General features: G+C 36.9%; 1 protein-coding gene across 1 annotated transcript in view; it reads left to right on the plus strand.

Moving 5' to 3' along the window:
* The window catches only part of LOC140748275 (uncharacterized), a 93,565-nt gene extending 66,379 nt beyond the window's left edge, over window positions 1-27,186 (plus strand). Inside the window, exons 3-6 of the mRNA XM_073081061.1 lie at window positions 20,712-20,826; window positions 23,127-23,284; window positions 23,822-23,970; window positions 24,286-27,186. Coding sequence (XP_072937162.1) covers window positions 20,712-20,826; window positions 23,127-23,284; window positions 23,822-23,970; window positions 24,286-26,055 — 2,192 coding nt within the window. The 3' untranslated portion in view covers window positions 26,056-27,186. The remainder of the gene's footprint in view (window positions 1-20,711; window positions 20,827-23,126; window positions 23,285-23,821; window positions 23,971-24,285) is intronic.
* The last annotated feature ends 537 nt before the right edge of the window (window positions 27,187-27,723 follow it).

The following is a 27,723-nucleotide window of genomic DNA, read 5'->3' on the forward strand; positions in this document are numbered from 1 at the left end:
TCTACGGCGCGCCGGTATGGTCGGACAGATTGTCTGCCTGCCGGCGCCGCGCGCGGAAATTGAATTCCGCGCAACGTATGATCGCAATCAGAGTCGCCCGTGGGTATCGTACCATATCGTATGAGGCGGCGACAGTCCTGGGGCGGCTTCCGCCTCTGGACATTCTGGCGGATATGGACGCACGGGTCTTTCATAAGATCCGCGTCCTCCGCCAGAGGGCTGAACCCTTTAACGAAGAGACGGTCGCAGCGCTTCGTAGAAGAGCCAGGTGGCGTGCTCTGAGGTGCTGGCGTGATCGACTCCTGGAACCACACAATATCCGCCAACGGGTGGTCGACGCAATCCTGCTGAATTTCAGGGCTTGGTTGAGAAGTAAAGGTCGTGTGACGTTCCGCCTGACTCAGATACTCACCGGACATGGCTGTTTCGGTGAGTATCTGAATAGGATAAGGAGGGAGGAGACGGCCCAGTGCCATCATTGTGAGTGCGACGAGGATTCTGCACAGCACACGCTGCAGTACTGTCCAGCGTGGGAGTCTCAGCGGCGGATCCTCGTCGAAAAAGTGGGACCGGATCTCTCTCCATCGGCCGTCATCGGGGCGATGGTTCAGCGTAGCGAAGCCTGGGATGGCATGATCACCTTCTGCAATGACGTAATGTCTGCAAAGGAAGACGCCGAACGAGCTAGGGAGCGCGCTGAACCCGCTCGCAGGAGAAGGAGGAGGCGCCGCGGGCGTAGATAACGCCTCCAGGCGCGGTGTCCCTGTAGTTCCGGGACCAGAATAGGGCTACAGTATCTCCTGCTTGTCGTAAGAGGCGACTAAAAGGGGCTTTCGGGGTTGCGGATGGTAAGAGTGGGAGCTCGAACCGTCCGGCCAACGACCCCGGGAAGGACGGCGGTATGTGTGGTCGCATACCGTCGTGTACATCGGACGGTGGGGTGATTCAATCTCACTTGGGCGGAGCCCGACGGGGCAGTGCGCTGAGAGGACTCCGGTTGCGTTCCTTTGGAGATCCCGGAGTCCTCTACGCAGCGCTGAGGACGGCCACCGGGGGGGTTTTAGTGCGGTAAAAATCCCACATAACCCCTTGTCGCTCCCACGGCACCGGGTACCTTTTGAAGGTTTCCCCCTCGAGAAGAAAAAAAAAAAAAAAAAAAAAAAAAAAAGGAACAAGTAGATTCAAATACCCGGCTACATCGTTAGTTCGCGATTGTTCAACGCTCGTGACTCGAGAGCTTTGTAATAGACGCACGTCACGTCCTAGGTACAACGATACTTCAATATTATCTACATAGTATGTATTATAGTAAATACAACAATGTTAGACTGATGACAAAGAAGATAAATTACAGTACAGATAACTTAAGCAACTGGAATTAAATGTAATTGTTAGGTACTATACTTGACAGACAATTTCTCTTTCATCGCAATTAAAATAGTTTCCAAATAGAAACGAATACGAAAGACAATATTTTACCCACAAAATTATGTATTTCGTGGGTAAAATATTGTCTTTCGTATAATCCTATTCTCAGTTGAAGATCAACCCTATCTAAACTACATAGTGTAATAGCGTAGTCTCATTAGTTCGAGATTATTCTCCGTACGTGTGACCTGAGACAGCGCCCCGTAGCACGCATCGATTTACTTGTACCTTCTTTACCTGCCTTACACAAAGCCTATTCATACGCCCACCCTTGCCATAACACATACTCAGTAGATTCTAAATATATAACATATGGATGTTACTGTTTCTCTTTGCTAGTTTAATATCGAAAGATAATAAAGTGTTGTATGAAAATATCGTTGATTATAGTAGTAATGTATGTGTGTTTGTGTGTATGTTTGCATGTATACGTGCGTTTGTGTGTCCACGCTTGTTTCTTTGTGTGCGTGCTTGTGTGTTACTGTTTTTCGTTGCATGTTCGATGTTAAAGAATAATAAAGTGTTGTATGAAAATATTGTTGATTATAGTAGTAATGTATGTGTGTTTGTGTGTATGTTTGCATGTATACGTGCGTTTGTGTGTCCACGCTTGTTTCTTTGTGTGCGTGCTTGTGTGTTACTGTTTTTCGTTGCATGTTCGATGTTAAAGAATAATAAAGTGTTGTATGAAAATATTGTTGATTATAGTAGTAATGTATGTGTGTTTGTGTGTATGTTTGCATGTATACGTGCGTTTGTGTGTCCACGCTTGTGTCTATGTGTGCGTGCTTGTGTGTTACTGTTTTCTTTGCTTGTTTGATATTATAATATACTAAAATCTTGTAGCAAATTATTGACCTGAGACAGCACCCCGTAGCACGCATCGATTTACTTGTACCTTCTTTACCTGCCTTACACAAAGCCTATTCATACGCCCACCCTTGCCATAGTACATACTCGTTCTCATTAGATTCAAAATATATATCTTATATGTGGATGTTACTGTTTTTCTTTGCATGTTCGATGTTAAAGGATACTAAAGTGTTGTATGAAAATATTGTTGATTATGGTAGTAATGTGTCTGTGTGTTTGCGTGTATATATGCATGTATACGTGCATTCATGTGTATGCGTGTGTTTGTGTGTGTGTGCTTGTATGTTACTTATTTTCCAAATATATATCTTATTTGTGGATGTTACTGCTTTCTTTGCTTGTTTGATATTAAAAGATAATAAAATTGTAGCAAATTATTGCTAGCTATGGTAGTAATTTATGTATGTTTGTGTGCATACGTTCCTTCATGCATGTGTGCGTGTGTATACGCGTGTATGAAAAAGGGAACGCGTGTGTGCATTGATGCTTTATGAGAGTGTCGTATGATTTACAAATTTTCATGTTCGATATCAAAATTTAGTTATTCAGTGTGATCATGAGTAAATGACGACGAAATTTTATTCATTGATTGATTGAATTGATTGGCTGATGTTTATTGTAAGAAAATAAATGTAAATGTTATTTTAGTACCACGTTTTGAGCTTTTGAAATATATAATTTACCGAGTCAGAGCGATAATGGATAGGTTCCTTGTTACAAATGAAGGTTTCTTGTATAATAAATTGGGATTCCTCAGTATAAATAGTTTTATTTATGAATTATTTATGACCTAAAAGTTCAGTACGCGTAACAGCGTACCGAGACACTCCGGCAATCGTCATAAGTTACGACATAATACCAACTTAAGTAATTTGCTAAAAGCTGGCTAATCCTGAGGGCGTAATAGGCGCGTATCATAAAGCGTTAATAAGCTTATTAGATCAAGTGAGTTAATGCTAAAGTTATGTGTTTGTTTCTCACTACCGAGGTATTCCAGTTTAGTCCTCAGGGGTAGCGGCGTATATCTGGCTGAGCTCAGGTAGGAAACTTAACTTATCTGGGTTTGATAACAGATGTCCATGGGCAATGTACAACTGATTAAGCATGATTTCGTTTTGTTCTAAGTTAAAACAAAATAAACATTCAAACCGTTTTGCATTGATAAGTACTACTGCGTTACGAAGCATTTTACTTCCTTCTTCGCGCGCGGACGTGTAGAAATATGAAAATGTAGGTAAAAGACAGTCACCATTTTCACGACGCGATTTATTTCCGCTGCAACATGATTGTTTATTATTTCCGTTGCGACGTTGGGTGACATATATCGATCCTTTTATCTTCTCTTTTGATATCAATGTCATTATAAGATCTTCCCTTTAATACCACATGGATTTTCCAGCTCCCTGTACTTTTAAGCTTTTAAACATAATAACTTTTATCAAAACAAGTTAAACAAATTAAGAAACAGCAAAACAACAGCTTCATAAAAGTATATAAATATGAACAAGCGATTAACATCGTTAACGCTGTGTAGGCTATATTGCGTCGATAAAGTGGCCTACATCTCGTAGAACTTGGAATGATCGACAACGCCTTTCGCACGCACAAGTGGCACGTCATGACGTAACGAATGGTGAATATGCCTACGAAGCTACGCAGCTACGGCTACGGCTTTGCTACGATAATCGCTACGTTATTATATAATTAACATAGTATAATTATTATTTACGTTGTGCTATGTATGAATGGTATGGTAACACAAATTTATAAAAACTATTGTAACTAACCTCAAAAGGAAGCACATTATTTTTGACCGACTTTATATTTTTTTATAATATTCCTAATTTCTAAGATAAAAAACAACAATCTGTTGTTTTTTATCCTTTAGTAAAAAAGTTAAAAGATAAATTAAATTTAATTTTAAACAGACACTTCGTTTTTAACGTTAATTAATTTTATTTACATCTGTCTTAATGCAGTGGGAGCTCCACATTTTAAACCTGAATATTAATTTTGTGTTTGTTTATAGGAAAAATTACTTTACTCATATTTATCAAACTTCGCGGGATATCATTGAACTCAGAAATAATACTATTTACTTTTATATTTCACTTTGATGTTATTATTATAGACTACAAAAGCAACATATATTTTCTATAAACCTTTTTGCAAAATTGTCACGAGTGAGACAGTACTATTATGTTTCCTCCACTTACCTACATGTTTGTATACAATGATGTAGGTAGACAAAAGGACTTCATATACGTGTTATATAGTGCGAAGTAGTTTACGAGTGAGTGTGATAAAACACTTCTTTACAAAATTTTCGTCTTATTTATTTCTTGAAAATTTATTATATTACCTATGTTATTTCAAAATAGCAACTAAAACATGTTACGTGTTACCATAACTTTAAAGGATTGTATATTGACGACCCGCGTGGCGGGGCCGTCACCACCCTGGTCCGACAGATATCTGAATGATGAATTTAGATATCTGTTTCTGGGTCTGGGTGTTTGTGTATTTGTCTATGTGTGTGTCCATGACACTCACGATACAGGGAATCCTAGTGTAGGGCTGTGAGTGTAGAAAGCGTCTTTTTTTAAATTAAATACTCGTAGTATACCAAAATATATATCAATTTTATTAATTACTAGCTGACCCGGCAAACTTTGTACCGTCTCAAAATCTATTTATGAAATATATTTCATACAAAATATAGCCTATGTTACTCGTAAATAATGTAGCTTTCGAATGGTGAAAAAGTTTTTTTTAAATCGGTCCAGTAGTTTTTGAACCTCTATTCATTACAACCAAACAAACAAACAAACAAAGTTTTCCTCTTTATAATATTAGTGTAGATACCATTAATTGTAATTATTTTCAGCAAAATTATAGTTATATCGATACATCGACATTTTGTTATTTTTTGGCGAAAAAATGATACATTTATAATTGGGTTTGCATTTTATACGATTCAATTTCTACTCTTTTTAAAAATATTATATATGAAGTACAGTACAAATACGGATTATAATCCACGAAATCCCTCTATTGCATATTTTATAAATACGTGCGTTGTCCAAATACCGCTTCATAATATTTTCATGTTTCATTTACGGTTATTAAAATGGATCAAATAATACTACTTTATTATCGTATTCCTTAATGTGTGTTTTGTGTTACGTCATAAATACACATATTATTTTCGTATGTGTACTAAAATCACTGAATTATTTTTTTATAAGATTAGAGTAATAAATGAACTTACAGTCCACACAAACTCTATTTAGAACAGATTCTTAATGCAGCCTATTACAGATGCGTTGACACTCATAGGAACTAAGACACTATATATATAAATAAGTTAACCGACATTCATACCTTTACACTGAAAATAATTGCTTCATGTTAGAAATAGGTATGACAGTGGTACCACACCGGTTGAACTACACAGGTACTATCTCCAAAATTATAATTAAACATTGTATAGTCCGCGTAAAACTGCTAGTCCGCGCTGAATATAGAAATGAATCGCGTCGCCATAGCAAATTGTATGACTACACTTGCTCGCAACAACTTCAGAGCGGACTAGCAGTTTGGCGCGGACTATAATTTAATAAATCACAACATATGCTACAAATACAGATATTGAATGCCCCGAGGCCAAATTGTGGTTGGCTTTGCACCTCAATCGTAACATAAATTTCCCAGATTCGTATTCCCCGAAACGCCGAGGGAAACAAACTCAATGTTGTTTTATGTAGTTGAGGATTTTCGTAGAGTTTTGAATCGCAACTAATAAACTGGGCTGCGTTGAAATCCGACCGTTTTTGGTAACCCCTTTACGAGTTCAAACAATGCGGATACTCACGAGAATTTAAAACCTCAATTCGAAAACCATTTTAACATTTTTTTTTTTTTTTTTTCATATTTTGGGTTTTTGTTATTCCATTATGATTTTGTTTTGAAATATATAGGAATAAACGCTACGCAACTAGCTCATCTGCTACTGTAAAGCTCATAAAATCGTTGTTTATTTATTGTAGTATTTAAAAATAAACCAGTAGTGCCCGCGGCCTCGCCCGTGTTTTAAACACTATGGCACACCTTTGTACCTTAATTGGAATAACAATGGCGCCATCTGTCAAAAATTAGTCTTAAAATCTCAGAAATCTTCGTGGGCTCATGCACAACAACTTTGCAAAAGATCATCGCATGATCAAATGCATATTTTACGATTCTATAAAGGGCATACAGACAAACATTCACTTTTATATATATAGAAGCTAAGATCTTTGCCACGTTTGAGTATTATAAATTAAAACATCGTAAGGCACTACTTCGCTTTAAACATTTCTCAAAGCAATGTACTGCACGCAGTCGCAGTTTCCTCTTTGCAACATTTACTTTCTTTGGCTTCCTTGCAGTTGCTCAATGTTTTCAACTTACTTTTATAATATAGGATTTAGGATCCACACCATGCTAAAAGATTTATATAGGTGGTAGAACCCTTTAAAAACTCACCTGGGCGGAGCCCAACGGGGCAGTGCGCTGAGAGGACTCCGGTCGCGTTCCTTTGGAGATCCCGGAGTCCTCTACGCAGCGCCGAGGACGGCCACCGGGAGGGTTTTAGTGCGGTAAAAGTCCCAGATAACCCCGTGTCGCTTCCACGGCACTGGGTCCCTTTTGAAGGTTTCCCCAGAAAAAAAAGGTGGTAGAACCCTTTGTGTTTCGACTCCGGCGAAACAACCGCCACTCCTATTTCTACCTAATAACAGCAGTGTTAAGCGTTGCTGTATCCTGGTTTGAAGGGTGTGGTAAGGGAGACAGGCTTTTCCCAGTCGTTCCAGCTTAGTCCTCAGGTAGCGGCGCATCTGTGGCCGACATTAGGTAGGAATCTAATCATATCTGGGGTTGATTACTCCATGAATAGCCACTTACAATCAGGTAGATTGCATGCTGTCTGCTACTCCTATATCATGAAAAATAAAATTTCTATCGACTTTTATAAAAGAGTGGCATCCAAACGGCTCACAAATATCGTTTTGGTGTCCATTTTTCGGAATTCTCGTGACGGTCGTGGCTTGTTTGGCGTCATGCCAGTCGGTAGTATGGCTCACTTGTTTAGAGTTGAATTTAAACTATTACTCTTCAAACTTCAGTATTTTGAAATCGGTATCTCTATACCAAACGAGCGTTGGATTTTTTTCATTTTACGCAATATACGCTTTCTACACTCACAGCCCCACACTAGGATTCCCTGTATTGTGGGTGCCTTGGACACACACAGAGATAAATACACAAACACCCAGACCCAGAAACAGAAATAAATTCATTATTTAGATTTCTGTCTGGGAATCGAACCCGGGACCTTCTGCGCGTCAAACCGGTATGGTGACCGCTTCGCCACGCGGGTCGTCGGGTTATTTTATCCACTAAAACAAAAAATAAGTATAAGTACTACATTTTCAGGCTGCGTACATTTGTTAGTTTTATTATAAACTCCTTTGCAAAAAAAACGGGCACCTTACACACACACTTTACCTTAGCTTTTCTATGGGTAAATATTATTATATTTTTAGTATGTCATTAGCTTGGATGACTAGAAATTTCTTATTATCAATGAGAATCTAGTTTTTTAACACTTTTATCCTGGTATCGGTGTTTTAGTCAATGTAAACAGAGAGCCGTGTTAAAATGGACATTTTTATGGGTATAATGAAATTAAGACTACGAGTATTTTTATGGTATTTTAATAAAAGAGACATTAAAAAATAAAAATTAATAACGAGTATGACCTCCTCTTGCAGCGATTACGGCATGTAATCGTCTTGGCATGCTTCCCACCAGGCTTTTGATGGTGTCCTGTGGAATGTGTTCCCACTCAGTCGAGATTACACGTTTAAGCTCTCTGATGTTTTGTGGAGGTGGTTGGACAGATCGTACTCGCCTTTTTAGGAGGTCCCAAACATGCTCAATGGGGTTAAGGTCGGGGCTCCGCGCTGGCCAATCCAAACGACGAATACCGACCTCTTGCATATAAGCATCTACGTCGCCAGAACGGTGGGCCCGAGCATTATCGTCCATGTAAATGGCATCTTCACCAATTACAGTCAGTGCGGGTTGTGCATTTTGAGAAAGGATTTCTGTTATGTACCTATGCGCATTTAGTGAGCCATTTTCTATGAATACTATCTCGGTACGATAGTTGGAAGTTACGCCCGCCCAAAACATAACGGACCCTCCACCATAAGGGGTGATTTCTTCAAAACACACATCGGCATAGCGTTCCCCTGGTCTTCGTAACACTCGCCGACGTCGGTCCTCACCATGCAGACAAATTCGAGCCTCATCGGAGAAGAGTACGCTACTCCAGTTACCTGGTGTCCAAGATAGGCAATTTCTAGCGAACCTCAACCGCGCAATCCGGTGCTCACGGAGTAACTTGGGGGCCCGCGCTGGTCGTCGACTACGTATATCAGCAGCTAAAAGTCTTCTCCTCACAGTCCATAGGCTAACTTGTGCTCCTCGTACCTCTTCAAGGTTTCTTTTGAGGTCTATGTAACTGCATTTGCGGTTCCTCAGCGCCTGAGTCACTAAAAAGCGATCGTCTCGCGGCTGTGTGCAACGTTTTCTCCCAGAACCTTGCCTTCTCTGAACGGAACCTGTCTCTTGGTATCGAGTCCAGGTTCTTTGTACGGTTGAACGACTCACGTTTAACCGCTGTGAGACGTAACATTGGCTACACCCCTCTTCCAGCAGCGCTATAATTTTACTAGCTCTCATTGCTTTTTCTGCCATTACGATAGACACAAAGATATCTGTTTTAAGTCACAATAAGGCAGAATTATGCGATAAACATAAATTGTTGTACTAAAAATAACGAAAAGTTACTTTTAGTTGCTTGATAACCTTTTAACCGCAAACCCGCGAAAAGTGTCACAAAATGAAAAAGGGATTAATAATTTAAAAAACAAAAGTTTTGAATTTGGAATGAACTTTTTTTCATACCCAGACTCTTTATTAAGTGCCAGTAACATAGTTTGGCTATTAAAACCTCTGAAGAACTAAATTATTACCAATAATGTTAAAAAATCAAACCCGCCCGTTTTTTTTGCAAAGGAGTGTATTACCTTTTCTGAATGCAAAATTTGAGATATAGAAATATTCGTATTTAATTAATGTTTATTGAAAACCAGAGTATTATTCGGAAATCCATGTTAACTAAGTTAAGTATTATAAACTATTTTCCAACAATTCGTTCCATACATGTATAATGGTAATAATTTTAAACCGTGTAATATGTACTTCTCTCCCTCGCACATAGGCACATGTGGATGTGGAAATAAAAGTATATCTTGGTGTGTTGACACGTGTGTCGGTCCAAACTCAAGGTCGCTTAACTCCATGGTTACATTACCCGACTGTAATGTTTTCCTTTACGGATTTTAACATATAAGATGTCGTTCAATTCATCTAAATTATGGGAGTGACAAAGGCTATATTTTTAAGCAATCGGGTTCTTTGTTTTGAACTAATAATGTTTAGTTATTTATTTAGTTTCGTAAGAAGCGTCCATAAAGATGTTGTTGTCTGTTGTTCCACGTCCCAACGCTCACGGGTTGTTTGGCGTTACGCCAGGCGACAGCTCACTCGTGTAGAGGTGAAATATAACTCTATCTTCAAACTTTTCAACTCGATATTGCTATATATTGACAAGTTTCATAACTTTGCCTCGTTTTTATAAAGCTTATGCAGAAAATGTTTCTCACCTTATTGGCTAAGGATAAGCTGTATCCAGCCGTTTCATGCAGTTTTATTTAAAAGAAAGAGACATAAATTCGATTCGATTCGATTTTGATGATAAGTTGCTACTGCCGCCTATGAATATGTATAATCAACCTTGGATAAGATTAGAATCCTACCTAAGGTCGGTCACAGATTTGTTGCTACTTGAGGACTAGGTTGGAACGTCTCGGATAAGTATGACACTCACCCTTACCACGCGCTTCAAACCGAAACTCAATAGCGCTAACACTATTGTTATTGAGAGTGGCGGTGGTGCCTTCGCAATCATACCGAAAATTGTTCTAACACCTTCAAACAACATCTACACTTACATACCCTACAGGTGTAGTTACAATAATAACAATTCACTAAAGTTTCAATGCAATATCTATTTTGCAATATTAGAACATATTTTTCTACGAGGTTAAAAAAAATCACATATTTAAATTTTGTGATAGCCTGGAAGGTGCCTAAGGAGAGTTATACAACTCCATGTGGTCTCATGTATCTGTTGTTCGGCTAATGTGGCAAAAGACACTATATCATTAGGATGTAGCTAGTTTGGCAGTTGAATAGCATCACAAATACTAAGTTGGCGACCGCTGTGTAGCGAGTCCTCGTGGGTTTTTGGCGACACGCCAACACAAGTCATATGATTCGCTCGGGAGGTGGAATATAGTAATATTCATAATTCAAATATTTTCAAAAATATACATATGTACATACAATATAACGTTTTTTATAATATAGGAGTAGTAAACGAGTGGTCCACCTAATAATAAGTGGCTACTGCCGCCCTTGGCTATTTATAATTAACCCCAGATAGCATTAGATTCCCACCTGTGGACGGCCACATATGCGCCGCTATCACGAAAAGTATCTCTTACCACCCTATTCAAAATATAACACAGCAGCGCTTAAAATTGCTATTATTGTAGAAATATTTGTGGCGGTGGTGCCGCCGGAGTCGAACTACAAAGGGTTCTACCACCTTCAAATTATTAATTATTTCTTAATGATTATGACACATGTATATTACTTGAAAAACCATAAGTAAGATTCTAGATTTTGCTAATCTATAATAAAATGTACAAATGGTCATAAATAAATCATCAAGTTACAAAACTAATAATCACTACGTATGCGACTGGAACAAAATATCGGCATTTATGTTTAACAACCTTATTATTAATTTCCCTGGAACCTAACCTATTTTATGTCCCCGGAATATATTAAAATGTACAAGGCACAATGTACATAAAATCGACTAAAGTAGTGTCTTTACGAACATTATTGTAGTATGGTCCTCGCCAAACTGTTAGTCCGCTCTGAAGTTATGCGAGCGGTGTAGTCATACAATTTACTATGGCGACGCGATTCATTTCTATATTCAGAGCGGACTAGCACTTTAACGCGGACTATACCTTTAAGACTGTAGTAGTACCTTTAATCTAAAAAATACCCATAGATACCGTTCCAATTCATAAATAATGACGAATAAAACTGCCTCTTCGATTTTCCTCACTCACCTGGGACAAGAACTTTTAAGGCTTTTCCCCTCAGGTTCCATTAAGGAAATTATGAAAGTTCTCCAAAGTTATGCGTTCTTGTGAAGGCTCGGTGCAATCTTGATTGAGTAACTATTTACTATAAGAAAACGTTAACTTTAAACGTTGTAAACATTCATTAGAACTTTTCTTAGCTCGTTCTTTAGTTAATAGAAAATTGGAGTAAATATTTTATGTATATAATATTAAAGACTTGCCGTACATCACGGATTTATCGGCGTTGAAATTCTTTATACGTACTCGTAGCGTGGGATTTTCCAAAATAATGAAGTTTTAACGGTAATCGGTAGTAATTGTATTTATAAAATTGGCTAACACCTTCAAACTTTTCTTCAAACCAGTTTTATACTTATAAACATGGCGTAACTTGTAAAAAATATAGATATTAAGTGCTTAATATGGATAAAGTATGGAAGAGTCCTCTTTTCACTTTATTATCCCACTGCTGGGCACAGGTCTCTCAGAACAATCAGCATTTAAGGCACCACCTGCCTGATATCATGCCAAAGTGGGAATTTACTAGACTTCTTTGACACTGGAAAATTCTTTACAGAAATCTCACACATTTTCAGACATCTAGTATGCTGTTTCCTACCCTATTAAAGCACGTGAAATAGGGTTGCCTAGAATTTGAATCTCTATACCTTAATATGACAGACTAAAATTAGAGCATGAATTTTGGACTGTCATATACAATGTAAAATATACAATTTTACGTAATATATTCCTTATACATAGATACAGACATACAGTGTTACAAACAGATATACAGAGTGATAAATACCCACAATTACGTTGAACACGCAACCTGTTATACAACTGAAGTTCAGAAGCATTTCAAGGAAAATATATCAGAAATACTTCACTAAGAAGCCCCATACGTATGAATGAGAAATTGCTTCCAAGTAAAAAGCCTTCACGAATACCACTATATGTTATTACAAGTCTACTTAATCTTCCTTTGTTACGAGTTCCGAAAGGATTTCTCGGGATTTATTTTCTTATTTCGTGCGGCTCAGCTCTGATTTTGATAACACGAAGGAATTACGGTTGATTGGTATACTAGATGGTGTTGGAATGGATTCCGGCGTCTCGTGATGATGATTAGAAATTATCAATTGTAATAAAAGCAACTTGGTGAAGGAAATCAACGTTAGGAAAAGTAGATTATAGTATCTAGTATAGATTATAGAAAGTAGTAGATAGACCTGAGAAAAAAATATGTTCTAAGAGGGGTGTGAAGTCTACCGATTCGCAGCCAGCGCGGTGGACTATGACCTAAATCTCTCTCACTCTGAATGGAAACTGGTGCCTAGTAGTGGGACAGGAATGGGTAGACAACGATAATGACGAAGATTTTGAAGGTGGTAGAACCCTTTGTGATTCAACTGCGGCAGCACCACCGCCACACCTATTTCTACCTAATAACAGCAGTGTTAGGCGCCGCTTTGTTCCGGTTTGAAGGGTGTGGTAAGAGAGACAGACTTTTCCGAGGCGTTCCAGCTTAGTCCTCAGGGGTAGCGGCGCATCTGTGGCCGACCTCGGGTAGGAATATCTAATCCTATCTGAGGTTGATTACAGATGTCCATGGGCGGCAGTAGCCACTTACCATCAGGTGGACTGCATGCTCGTCTGCTACTCTTATATTATAAAATAAAATAAATAAATATTCGGGTTCTAACACAAATCAATTTACCTTTTTTTATTTTAATAACGTTTCTGTAATTCAAACCCACTTGACATCAAACGTTAGTCGTCGAAATTGACATCACTAAGCCCCCAGCGCTTTCTACATTTATAGTCGTCCAATTAACGTCATTCGTTATATTAAATGGGAATGGTCTTATTAAGGAACAAAAATACGATCAAGCAGCGCACCTTCAGCGTAATTAAACATTAATTTTGTACGAGGATCGTTCTAACGTTCCACTTACGTAATTTCTAATTAAAGCTAGCTAGTACGCTAGTCAATATGGTTTCGTTTATACCTAAAGATTGTGTAACTGCTATAAAAATACAGTCAAAAAGAATAGGTCAGCAAAACTTCATGCGGGCATATACAACCATGCATGCGTGAATGTTTGCTCTTGCTATAAATTGAAAACGGAGCAAGTACTACCAACATAAGTTTTAGTACTGTGCTTCCTAAATGTTTTCACGCGATAAGCTAGGGTAATGCCAGAGTAAGAAGAATTACATACTCGTATACCAGCAAAACTTTATGCGGGCATATCCAACCATGCATGCGTGAATGTTTGCTCTTGCTATGAATTGAATACGGGGCAAGTACTACCAACATAATTTTAGTACTATGCTTCCTAAATAACCTAAATATTTTCTCGCGTTAAGCATGGGTAATGCCAGAGTGAGAAGAATTATGTACTCGTATACAGCAAAACTTTATGCGGGCATATCCAATCATGCATGCGTAAATATATCCTCTTGCTGAAAATCGAACACGGCCTATCCCGCTAGTATCATAATTATTAGTACTACTTTATTTTAGTTTTACTTCAGCTTTACTTTAGTTTAGTACTGAATATCTAAATCTTTTCACACGTTGTATACGGGTATCCTACCAGAGTGAGAAGAGTGTATGCCATACACTAATTTGGCTAAAATCGGATTGGTACACTTTATACACCTTCCAGAACTTTTTTTGGAGTTTTCAAGCATGTAGACTTTCACAAGATGTTTTACTTCATCGTTAAAGCAATAGTTATTAATATTTATGAAATATCAAAGGTCTCGAACCCCTGAACTCAGGGGTCGGGCTTCAAATCACTTGGCTATTACTGCATCTAAAATTACGTTACTCCATTCAATGTTATCAGTAAGAGTTAATCCTAAGAGCATTATAGCCTAATGGCATCAAATTAAATCCGTCGAAGTTGACACGACTCGACGGTAACGCAAATTTCCCCCTCGTGCGATCCCGAATGGCGTAGTTTCCTGGTACTATTTGGTACCCGAATTGGATCGTCAATCAGTCTCGATTGTGCTATTGCCTGAATGAGTAATATAACGATTAAGACACGTACACATCATACATCGTAATCGACGACCTGGGTATCAATATGCCAATATGACGATAATACGCAGAGAGTTCCGGCTTCGAGTCCCAAAGAGGCAAAGATATACAAGATTAATTTAGATTTTTGTTACAGATTTCGATATTTCTGTCGTTTCTTCCAATCAATGTTACTGCTTTGAATTAATCCTATGAGTATTATAGCCTAATGGCATCAATTTGAATCTGTCGAAGTTGACACGATTCGACGGTAACGCAAATTTCCCCCTCGTGCGATCCCGAGTGGCGTAGTCTCCTGGGGTTATTTGGCACCTGAATTGGTACGTCAATCACTCTCGATTGGGCCACTGCCTGAATGAGTAATTAAACTATTAAGATACGTATACATCATACATTGTAACTTAATGAACCAGGATATCAAAATGGTCACTATAGCGGTAATTCACAGAGGGTTTCAGCTTTGATTCCCGGAAACTTCTAAAAGATTGATTTCAATTTCTTTAATAGATTTGGGTGTTTGTATCGTCTTTTTCAATCGATATTACTATCAGGAGTTAATCTGAAACGCGTTAGGGCCTAATGGCATTAATTTGAATCCGTCGAAGTTGACACGACTCGACGGTAACGCAAATTTCCCCTCGTGCGATCCCGAATGGCGTAGTTTCCTGGTGTTATTTGGCACCTGAATTGGATCGTCAATCAGTCTCGATTGTGCTACTGCCCGAACAAGTTATTAAACTATTAAGATACGTACACATCATACCTTCACATCGTAACTGGATGACCTGGGTATAAAAACGGTCACTATAACGGTAATACACAAAGGGTTGTGGCTTCGATTCCCGGCATGATTAACATATAAACATGAATTTTGATAGTTATAGATTTGGGATTTTATATCATATTCGTCACATTCGATGTTATTTAAAAGAGTTAATCCTATGAGCATTACAGATGAAATGGCATCAATTTGAATCCGTCGAAGTTGTCACGACTCCACGGTAATGCAAATTTCCTCCTCGTGCGATCCCGAATGGCGTAGTTTCCTGGTATTATTTGGTACCCGAATTGGATCGTCAATCAGTCTCGATTGTGCCACTGCCCGAATAACTAATTAAACTATTAGCATACGTACACATCATACATCGTAACTTGGTGACCTAGTTATACTAATGCTCACTATAACGGTATTACATAGAGGGTTTCAGCTTCGATTCCGGTGAAGCAAACATTTAAAGGATTGATTTAGATTTCTTTTATAGCTTTGGGTGTTTATGTCGTTTCTTTTGCAATCAATGCTACGAGTTAATCCTAAACGCGTCAGGGCCTAATGGCATCAATTTAAATCCGTGGAAGTTGACACGACTCGACGGTAACGCAAATTTCCCCCTTGTGCCATCCCGAATGGCGTAGTTTCCTGGTGTTATTTTGCACCTGAATTAGATTGTCAATCAGTCTCGATTGTGACACTGAGAAATTAAGCGATTAGGGTACATACACATCATACGTTGTAACTGATCTGGATATCCAAATGGTCACTGTAATGGTAATACACAGAGGGTTTCAGCTTCGATTCCGGTGAAGCAAACATTTAAAGGATTGATTTAGATTTCTTTTATAGATTTGGGTGTTTGTGTCGCCCTTTTCGATCGATATTACTGTTAGGAGTTAATCCTAAACGCGTTAGGGCCTAATGGCATCAATTTGAATCCGTCGAAGTTGACACGACTCGTCGATAACGCAAATTTCCCCCTGGTGCGATCCCGTATAGCGTTGTTTCCTGGTGTTATTTGGCACCTGAATTGGATCGTCAATCAGTCTCGATTGTGCCACTGTCTGAATGAGTAATTTAGCGATCAGGGAACGGCACTTTATAGACGAAATTTGATGATTTGTGTGAAGGATTCAACATACCAATCTGACTTACAGAGATATGCGGCAGACAAATATAAATGATGATTTTTGATCAGTTCCAATTGTTTTTTAATTATCTTTGTGAATGTTTATGGCACCCTCAAGTCATGTATTATTATGAGACAGGAGCGGAGGGTTGAGGGAAGCGAAACAATTAGCAATATTATATTTATTGTTTACGTTTAGTCGTGGGATATCCGTATATTTGTAAAAATACAAGTATGCAACTTGTAAACATGTATACACGTTAGACTTTTGCCTCTGTCTGTCTAAATTTTTGAGAAAACTTGATAATATTTGTATTTTGACGACTCGCGTGGCGAAACGGCCACCATACCGGTCTGACGCGCAAAGGGTCCCGGGTTCGATTCCCGGCCAGACAGATGTCTAAATGAAGAATTTAGATTTCTGTTTCTGGGTCTGGGTGTTTGTGTATTTGTCTATGTGTGTGTCCATGGCCCCCACGACACAGGGAATCTTAGTGTGGGGCTGTGAGTGTAGAAAGCGTTTATTGTTTATTATTATTTATTTTTTAATATTTCAAACGTTTCTCATGACATGGCTACAAATCAACTCAATAAATCTAAGTATGGAACTATATGTGTAGGAAGCACAAAAACCACGAACGTACCTTTGAAAAAGCGACGAAATTTATTACAGTCGCGAGACGGCCTACGCGGCTTTTTGAATACAAAGCTGACTGCTATCTAATCACGATTTGTAACAAAATATATTTCGTATTGAGGTCAAGGCTTCGTGCAAATGAATTGCGGTATTGTGGATTCGGTGCCGTTTTATTTGTATTTACATATTGCAGAGGTGTTTTTAGCATTACGTATTTAAAGGGTAAAACTGAACTCTATTACTTAAGTCTTCATTGTACGTCTGTTCGTATGTCCGTCTGTTTGTTTGTCACAGGTCTCTATCTCTTGAACCGTAATAGATAGAAATTGAATGTTTTACAGAGTATGTAGAACGAAAGCAGCTATAACAACAAGTGTTAAAAATAAAAAATCTTAAAAACAAAGAAATAAACTTTCTTGTATGGCACCCCTAGCCATACAAGAAACCGCTATTTTCAGGGTTTTCAGCTTTATCTGTTGAATCATTTCACAATAATAATCATAACAAATACTAACAACAAAAATATATATGAAAATTTGATGGTACGGAACCCTCCGTGTGCGAGTTTGACTCACACTTAGCCAATTATTATTTTATGCGGGTAGAAAAAGGTACGTATACACTATGTTATTTTGTTTTTATTTCTAGAAATTTCTTCACGCTAGAAATAGGTCTGGTGGTACCTCCACGATCAAAGCATACTGCATAAATAATGAATGTCTACGACCAATTCTAAATCTGAAACGAGTTCAACTGATTTTATTGACTGAGGTATTTATTGACCAATATTTTCTTTGCATACTATCGCATTATTTTAGGACCTAAAGTTTGTAACATGTGATTATTTACCTTTTATAGGTATGCTAATTATTGTATTCTATTGTGCTGAAAGTAAATCATATAAGGTATATCTTTGTGAATTATGTCTTGCCATACCTACACACGTCTTACTGGAACACGTCGAACTCTTAGAAATTAATCGTTCAAACTCCAACTAAGGGTTACCTTTATGAAGTCACTTATAGTAACAAATGACTCAAAAGTTCTCTACTATTTAGTGTAACTTTCGTAGAATCCGATTTTAAATAAATACCAACTGAGGTTCACTTTGACTCCGAAAGCAGAAGTAATATTCTTGTACAATACTTTATTGATTCGATTTCGCCGTGTCAGTGGAATTGCTAAGAAATTTCCTGCTATTTTCCTGTTCGGAGTCACGCCAATATGCTATAAATTCAACGAAAGATGTTTATAGCGGGTTAAACGGTACACTGAAATGAAAATACATTCAAAAAGACATGGAAATAAAGTCTCGAGGCATATAACCTTCGATAAGTAAAATAGAAAGATACTTCACCGCCTTTAAATCGAATGAAGCCACGAATGTTTTTATTATTATTGTTTGAATTCTTGACAAATAAAAACATTTTTAGAGAAAATTTGCGTAATACTACGTAATTTACGTAATAAAAAAAGTATTTCAAACATTATAGGGACATTTTAAAACGGAGACATGGCAACACTTTATTTACGCAACAATTTTAAATTCTTATAACTGATTACACTTTCTTGTTAGTAGTGATCAATCTATGTCTTTTACTTATCTAAACATAAAACGAAGACTCGCCAGATATTTGATCTTTGATAATATTATTAGCGGGGTAACTTTGTACTTGGGCGAAAATATTTTAGCCTCAAAGAAAATTTTATGCAAACATTATCTTAGTCCGTGGAAAGTAAATAGCAACATCGTTCAATATACCGTAAGATAAAATATATAAATGATATACGGGATAAGATATACTTATTAGATACACTATGATTCTAAGAAAAGCGGCAAAGACACAAAGAAAGACTTGAATTAACATACTTTAGATGTTTGTCTAAGCGCGGTTCGAACCTAGAACTCCTGGAGCCTGGACGTCAATATTTGTAAGAACTTACTAAATGGTTAGTCTAATGGTTAGTCTGGTTAGAAGTTTGAACAAATTATATAATGAGATAAAAAAATATATATAGTAATTCACGGTAAACTTTAAGTAAAATTAACACCAAAATCAGTTCTGACATTCCCAAGATTAACCAGAAATCACGAAACTTGGCAAATTTTACTTACATATTGACATAAGCAAGTCCTAAGGGATGTTTTGTAATTACAAGATACTGGAGCTAATGCTTTATTAATTATATGTAAAAATGATGGCATTAAAAAAAGAGAATAATTATTATTTAAAAAAAAGACAAACCCACTGAGTTTCTTACCGGATCTTCTCAGTAGAGGTCGCGTTCCGATCCGGTAGTAGTTTAAGAAAAATATTGTACCTGACAATTTGTAAGTGCCGTCGTTGGCCTATACAAAATAAATATATTTCATTTCACTTCATTTCATTTCATTACAGATGGACGGGAATAGATAGAGTTGAATACGTATGTACGACGTACGTGTGCACAATACAAGTTTATAACTAGAATGAAAAACCTCAGATAAACACATATTATATTAACTTTAAAATTTCATTGAAACACGATCGGATGTCTTAACTCAATGGTGTAACCCCCACCCCATTCTTTTAACCCCCGCTGGGACGCCTCAGGAGCAAGTTACGACAGTTTAGATAATACAGGAGCTCCGAGATAAGCTACAAAACGACTTCACTAAACCAACAACCAAATATCTAGGTTAAATTTATTTTCTGTAACTAAATTATGCATTTAATCTTTATATATATATTTCTTATGTGCGTGTATATGTCACTGAACTCCTCCTAAACGACTGGACTGATTTTGATGAAATTTGTTGTGTGTGTTCAAGGGGACTTGGGGATGGTTTAGATTCACAATTTAGTCCGTGGGAAAAGGATTTTTAATTAATTTTTAATTCGTAAGTAGTTATAAAATCGGAAACTATGCATTTGATCAAGTGATGATCTTTAGTAAAGTTGTTGTCCAAGAGCCCACGAGGGTTTGGGAGTTGGTAAGACCAATTTTCGACAGATGGCAGCACTGTCACTCCAATGCAGGTACAAATTTTCCGTTTTATATATGTCATATTATTTCTTTAAAATGCGGGCGAAGCCGTGGGCACCACTAGTTCTCTTATAAAAGTCTAGGGTTCAAACGTCGAATAAACACTTTTTTTATTTTTTTGTTAATATTTGCAATAGTATGTCAATTTAATCCATACTTAACCAACGTCGTAGACAATGTATTTTGTTTATTATAAATAACATTTTCCAAAATGATTATCTCTGGTTAGAATTTTTTGTGACTTAGTATCTAATGGAGCTAATAATATTCGGACATATACAACGATGATTTCTTCAGAATCTAGACCTAGTATAGAAATATCAGCTTAACCGGGCATCGATTCTGAAACCCTCTGCGTGTCACACTGCGGCAGTAAAGACTTAATGACGAAGAAAGTGTAAAAATGTATTTACAAAACAATACTTTGTAATACTAATACTATACTTTATTTACAGTTGACACGACTGCCCAATACGACGCAGTGCGCGCGTACCTCAAGGAGTTGGACATTTCGAGCGCAGTGTGGGTGGGCCTTATACGCAGCAACCCTGATGGCGACTTCACTTGGACGTATGTATTTGGAACTTTGAACTTACCCCACGTGAAAAAAATAATTTAGCACACTTTTAATAATCATAGATAGACTAATAAATTGGCTCATGAGACTGTATTACCACAAAAGTTTATATCTACAATATAGGTAGTACAATGCGCTACCTATCGATTTTTAAAGTATCTTACTTTTCAAGCTGAAAACAAGTCGCTACTTGCTAAACTTCATAGAATATGTTAATCGACCTACACATATATATTTAGATATGTATCTCCCCTGCCCACATAAACATAACAAAACTAGTGAATTGCAATAATAACAAAACATCCGTCTGCTTAAAATTGCTCTTGCCACTTTCACATTTAGGCGAATCCAACGAAATATTTGTACTGTAGGTTACAAAGGAAATGCTCGAAAAACATTACTCTCCGCAGTGAAATAAACATTCATACACTTAGCATTACTTGGCTTCCCTGTCTGGTACTTAAGTTACTATTAGATAAAAAAGTACCTACTCATCATCTAATTATATTATTATTATTTTATTTTCATCCCCTATCTTATCCTCTTGGGAGTAGAATTGATCAAAATTCTTTCTTAGCGGATGCCTACGTCATAACATCTACCTGCATGCCAAATTTCAGCCCGATCCGTCCAGTGGTTTGGGCTGTGCGTTGATAGATCACTATGTCAGTCAGGGTTATATATATTTAGATTAGATTCTCCTCAAATTAAGTAGAACAGATAGTTGTAATGAAATGTCTTATTTGGAACTAATTACTACGTATGTTCAAAGCTATCACGTAATGTACGTATGAGCGCGGTTTCATTTATTTTTATGGTCTAGATAAGACGGGTAATAGCAGGCTTTTCTTATTTTATTATCGTTCTTTCCGGGGGTCAACGTAATGACTAAACATAAAACATGAAACTCGACTCACTTATTTATGTACTGAAATAAAATATCTCAACTGTACTTAAAGTTCACATAAGCTTTTAAGTGTAAATGAGCAATTAAACTAAAAGATAAGTTGGTGAGACGTATACTCGTACGTTATTACTTTATCTAACTTCATGCACTAATTTCATAACTAGTAATTATAATAAAGCAAAAAATCCCAAGTTTAAAGGTAAATAAATTAAAAATAATGTTACTCTCATAATTTAGACGAATGCGACGACACACAGCAGCGCTTAACATTGCTGTTGCAAAAAGGGTGTGACCGAGACGCATCTGGTACAACCACAAAGTACTCTGCCATCTTTAAATTGTCATACCTGGTATTAATAAAAAAGCTTGTAAATTGTAAAAGCATAATAATTGACCAATTATCATACAAAACATGGTTCCGTCACAAAAAAGATTGTAAATTGTAAAAATACAATAATTTACAAACAAATTCACTTACAAACCACAGTAAAGGGCGTAACGGCGATGTCTTTGGAACCCTAAAGTGTTCTGCCACTTTAAAATTATCATACAAAACCTGTCACCGCTACGAAAGAAATTCCTCAATTCGGGAAAAAACACTCGTAAATTGTAAAAATATACAATAATTGATACGCAATTCATCCGTAAACCGCTTACTTACCGTATTCCAACCACTTCTAACACATTAGGGGACGCGATAATAAATTACAAGCAGATCTTGAATTATTTATGGAATACAATAAATTATGCAACCTTAACTTAGGAACCTACACGGGTTGGGAATAACGGGAATAGGATAATACCGGAAAGAAAATGTGATACATTTTTTTTATTAAAATATTTTTATTGAATCACCATATTTCAAATTCTGCTATACATATCGAATAAAAGGGTAAAATGTTTATAGCTTTACAGAAATAGTAACATATTTAAGATACTTCAAATGAGGATATGATGTCTTAAAGTAATATAAAATAAAAAGTCGAAAAAAAAGGAATTTTAGTAAATCACTTATTTACACCGCATTATAGCTACTTATGAGCATTAAAATGCTTTCGTTAATTCATTGTTTTAGCTGTTATCCTGTTCCATATACGTGTCAGAACTCGCTTATCGATTATCGATTTAGTGCACCTGATGTGGAATGGCTAATGCCACCAAATATAATTTTTAATTAATTCACAGCTCATTGCCATCTAAGAACTATCTAAGAACGAATCTTCAGGATGAGTCCTCGTATCTGCCAGGATTTCTTTGAACCATTAATTTTGGATACCAGAATTCAGTTTCGACGCTTACAATTTTATAAAGTAGAAACGTGTAGGCTTATTAAGGCGGTAAGTACATTTGATATTCTACCTTCTATATTATGCTATCATTCTATAGTGACTACCGTGGGCTGAGTGGCGATGGATACTGGAGCTCCGCCCCTGACGCTCGGTCTGCGCCTCTGTGTGCCGCCGCCGATCCTGCTGCTGACTACCGCTGGGAAGCGCGCGCCTGTGGTGGACCCACTGTCGCCTCCTTCATCTGTGAACTACCTGGTATGTGACCACGTGACCTAGCCTTCGTTTAAGTTAAACTAATACCTTAAATAAAACTGATTGACTCTACCCCCGGTAACTATCGTAAAGTCCTTAATAATTCAACCTGTAGAACACCTGTTGGTTGTCGTATGTGCTGTGGTGTATATTGATATTTTGTATACGTGTGTCTTATGTAGAAGATAAAGCGGTGCATACTGCATGGTTTAAAATATTTACCTACATAAATGTTGATGGCGAGCAGTTGTAGCTTTACCCTAACTAGTACATTCGCTAAATAGTATCGGATAGTATTCAGTAGAAATATGTGCAATTAAAGATTAAAGTATAATAAAAAGTAATACTTACTTGTCAGTTTTCTAGATTTTATGAAATCCTCTGTTATTTGCTCCCTTTAAATTCAAAACGCCAAACTTTTATTTACAAAACAACTTTTATTACAAAGCGCTCGGTTAACAATAAAGCATTTCAGAGTCGTATTGGTTTTCAACTAGTTTGTGTTCCATCGGTTTGTTTCAAATTTTCCTTACCCCACAGTACCGCAATGGGCATTGGGCAACGAGGGTTGCATGGTGCGAGCGTTACCAGCGCTGACGGTGCTTTACCTGCCCGAGAGTGCTGCAGTGCAGCTGACGGCTGACTGCGGCTTGGCTGGCGTCAAGAGGGTCCAATGCACTGGGAACGTGGTATGTCATCATCATCATAAATAATCACTATTCTTCCTATCATTAAAATAACGAAACTAATTCGTGGCTTTTTGTAAGTTGAGATTCATTTAAAAATATCAGATAAAATGATTCTAATAAACGAATAATGATTTAAATAAATAGTGTGTTCAAGACCTTTGATAATCTGAACAGATATTTAAACTATTTATTACTTGGTAGAATTCCCAATTCAAGAGCTCGACTGGCGGTGATTATAATAATAGAGCACTTAATTAATTTAGCAGACGGTAGGTAATATAATATTTTACTAATATAAAGTTGTATGGTTAACAGAAACGTGAAGACCTTTTACGAGATCTCTCATGCGCTGATGAAGATGATTCGCCATCAACGAGCATGTCTTCAGCGGTCCCCACTTGGATGACCACAGACGCTGAGCAGGACACCAATGACGTCACGGCCGAAGAAAATGTAACTACTGAACATGAAGATGACAGCAATTCCTTGAACTCCATTACATCTACTCCGGATCTGTTAAAACATATTTTTGAAACTCAGAATAAATTTGTAACGAAACAAACTACGCTTAATCAGAATAATAAAATGTTGTCAACCAAAAACATTAACTTGGATGTAGTTTTGGACAACAATCTTCAGAATAATGATATTCCTAAGCTACCCACGCACGATAATTTCTATACTAATGAGCAACTGGAAAAAGAGGAAGATGAGAAGAATAAACAACATAAACTGTTGCATGAAGAACTTGCACGTTTAGGTAATTTTGAAAATATATTTAGTCAGCCTACAGACCATTTTGTACCCCCATTAGTTATGGCAAAAGCTAAAGCTAACGATGACATGACCGCTATATCTTTTGAAGAAAAATTAGCACAAGAGCATACTGAACACCGACTTGCAAAACATGTAGATAACAATAATGATACACAGTCTACTAACAAGGATTTAAAAGTTACAACAGATGTTACTACACCGACAATTACAACTGAAGTACCACTCATCGATACATTGAATATAACAAAAGATAAAAAGGAAATGAACAAACATATCATACCCAAAAAATACGATCACATGTCTGCTGACGTTAAGAGCAAAATACAAAAACAGCCTACAAGACTTATCAAGTCCGTTAAATTGAGCTCCACAATCATGTCTACCCAAACTGAAATAACAAAAATTGATAGTACTACGACTCCAAAAGGAATTGTATATTTTGATCCAGCTAATGAAGACAGCGCACTTGATCTTACCGTTATTATTAAAGAACCTGAATCAACAGGTGATGTAGCTACCGTTCACTCTATTATATCTGAACCTTTAAATGGTGTAAATATGACAGAAAAGGAGCAAAACGATTTATTATCACAACCTATACAGAATATCTCTGAGTTGTTTACAGAATCAAGCATAATACAAAACGTTACACTCAATGATGAAATAATTAAAATAACATTTATTCATGATGACGATCATTCTACAGCAAATACTAATGTATTTGAAATAACTACAAAAATGCCGATATTTATAGATAATCCTGAACACAGCTCTCATATGACCTCCAAGCATGTTATCACGGTTACTGACAATGTAACATTTGACAGCACTACTACTGCAACTAATATTGCAAGTACAACACTTAAAAACGGAGTTTCATCAAATAAACCTGCCGTTTCTGACATAAATGATCCTTTAAATGTAACAAAGGCTGTATATAATTATGAAACCGCTAAAACTAATATTCTCAATACAGAAAAGCCGAGTGGTTTGAACACTGAACCTTCAAATATTGAAGTAACTACAAATTTACATGTAACTGAAACTAAACATGAACTCGATAATGTAAACGCCACAGCAACCATGATCACCCCTCATCTTACTGCGAAAACAACGGACGATGTTTCCGTAAAGGAAAATCTCGATGATTTGGAAAGAAATGCTACTGATACATCAGAGTACACAGATGATTTCCAATCACCATTACTCTCTGGAGCGAGTGAGCCATTGCACAAACCAAACAGATCAAGGAGGCCACAACAACCAAACAAAATAAAAAAGTTTAATCCATTTCGTATATTAGGTTAGTTATTAAAATATTCAAAAATTGACTGCCACGAAAGGAATATTACTTTCACAATCATCAACATACTATCGAACTAGTTGTAGATAAATAAAATCACGGTATTGTGATGCACAGAGCACTAGCTGATTCCCAATTATGTTATAGGGTGTATCAAGGGTAGCATTATATCCATTTATGAACTGCACAGTTTAAACTCATACACAACGTACATAAATAATTAATTCGATCGATTTATCATGTTATTAATTAGGGCTAAAACATACACATACGATACGACGTCATATGGTGAGACGTTGCGATATCGTGGCGTTAAACGATGTCGTGTGAAAATTGGTAGCGCTTTTTTCCTCCAAGAGATTTGCACCAAAAGAAATAGATATGACCACTCAGTATTTTCTGGGTTTCTGTATTTTTTCCAAACATGTCACTGGTAATAAAAAGAAGAGACAGAAACGCATTAAATACTAAGTCTATCCATTTTCATATATCGCGTATTTTTACGACACAACGTCGTGGTAATTTTTTACTAAGCTTGGCATATATTGCCAAGATCCGTTTCGTTATACGACAACGCATCATGTCACGATGCCACGTCATGCCGTACGTGTATACATGTTTAGCCCTTATTTTAAAGTAATTCATAGTATATAGGTTATTCATACCGAAGTAACTTAGTCAATTCTTGTATTTGAAGTCATAGCATAGCTATACGTGGATTTATAACTTACTTGGAATAAAATATTTAAATAATATTTAATATATCAATACCACCTTTACGTGTTTGCCAAATTAATTCAAAATATAAACGAATATTTGCATTTAGATAAACTCATCGCACTTTACCATTAGATATTCGATAAATACGTATTTGTATTATGCATTTAAACTTGAAGTTATTCACAAACCATATCATTGTAGGTTAAGAATTTAATGTTTATTGACATCAACTTATTTTTATGGGTAGATTTTGTGAGATTTATATGCACAATGAAGTGATTAACGGATAAACACGGAGGCTACGAGCACTGCCGGCGTCTCTTGAGAGCAAGACGTAAGATTAATCGACTATCTTAAACTCAAGGCGATTTATTTCTGCGCCGTTTTATTGTTAAAATACATACATACCATACAATATTGCATCGTGATACGCGTGGGACGCGCGACACGATGTCGCAACGTGATGCCACGTCACGTCATAACTTCGCGTCGTGATAAGACGTGCACTACGCCGTGTCGTAAAATGCAGGGTGACGCCATCCTACGTTATTTTTTCATAAAGTGATTTATACCATTCATGTTTTTGTCTATTGTATGTATGTACTTAAGCAATAAACTTATATCTATTAATTAAACGGTAGACGGCAGTAACTGCAAATACCCAACCGTTGCATTGACACAGTTTCATATAAAAATAATCGTTTATCCTAATTGTAGTAAAACTAGTGTTTAAGGCATTTTTTAATAAATAAATCTTTAGATAAATGTTTTTTATTTATTTCCAACTCACATTGGAAAAAAAAGGACATATATACGGTCGAATCGAGAAACCTCCTCCTTTTATGAAAACGGTTAATAAAATATATGACTAACTTATGTGTAAGGCCGCTATCATTTTGTGCTACTCGTATATTTTGATTTAAGGTGGATTGTAAGAGCACTTACACGAATCT

Source organism: Epargyreus clarus, unplaced genomic scaffold, assembly GCF_041222505.1.
Source record: "Epargyreus clarus isolate Ecla_fem2 unplaced genomic scaffold, WU_Ecla_fem_2.2 ptg000015l, whole genome shotgun sequence".
NCBI classification, from domain to species: Eukaryota; Metazoa; Arthropoda; class Insecta; order Lepidoptera; family Hesperiidae; genus Epargyreus; species Epargyreus clarus.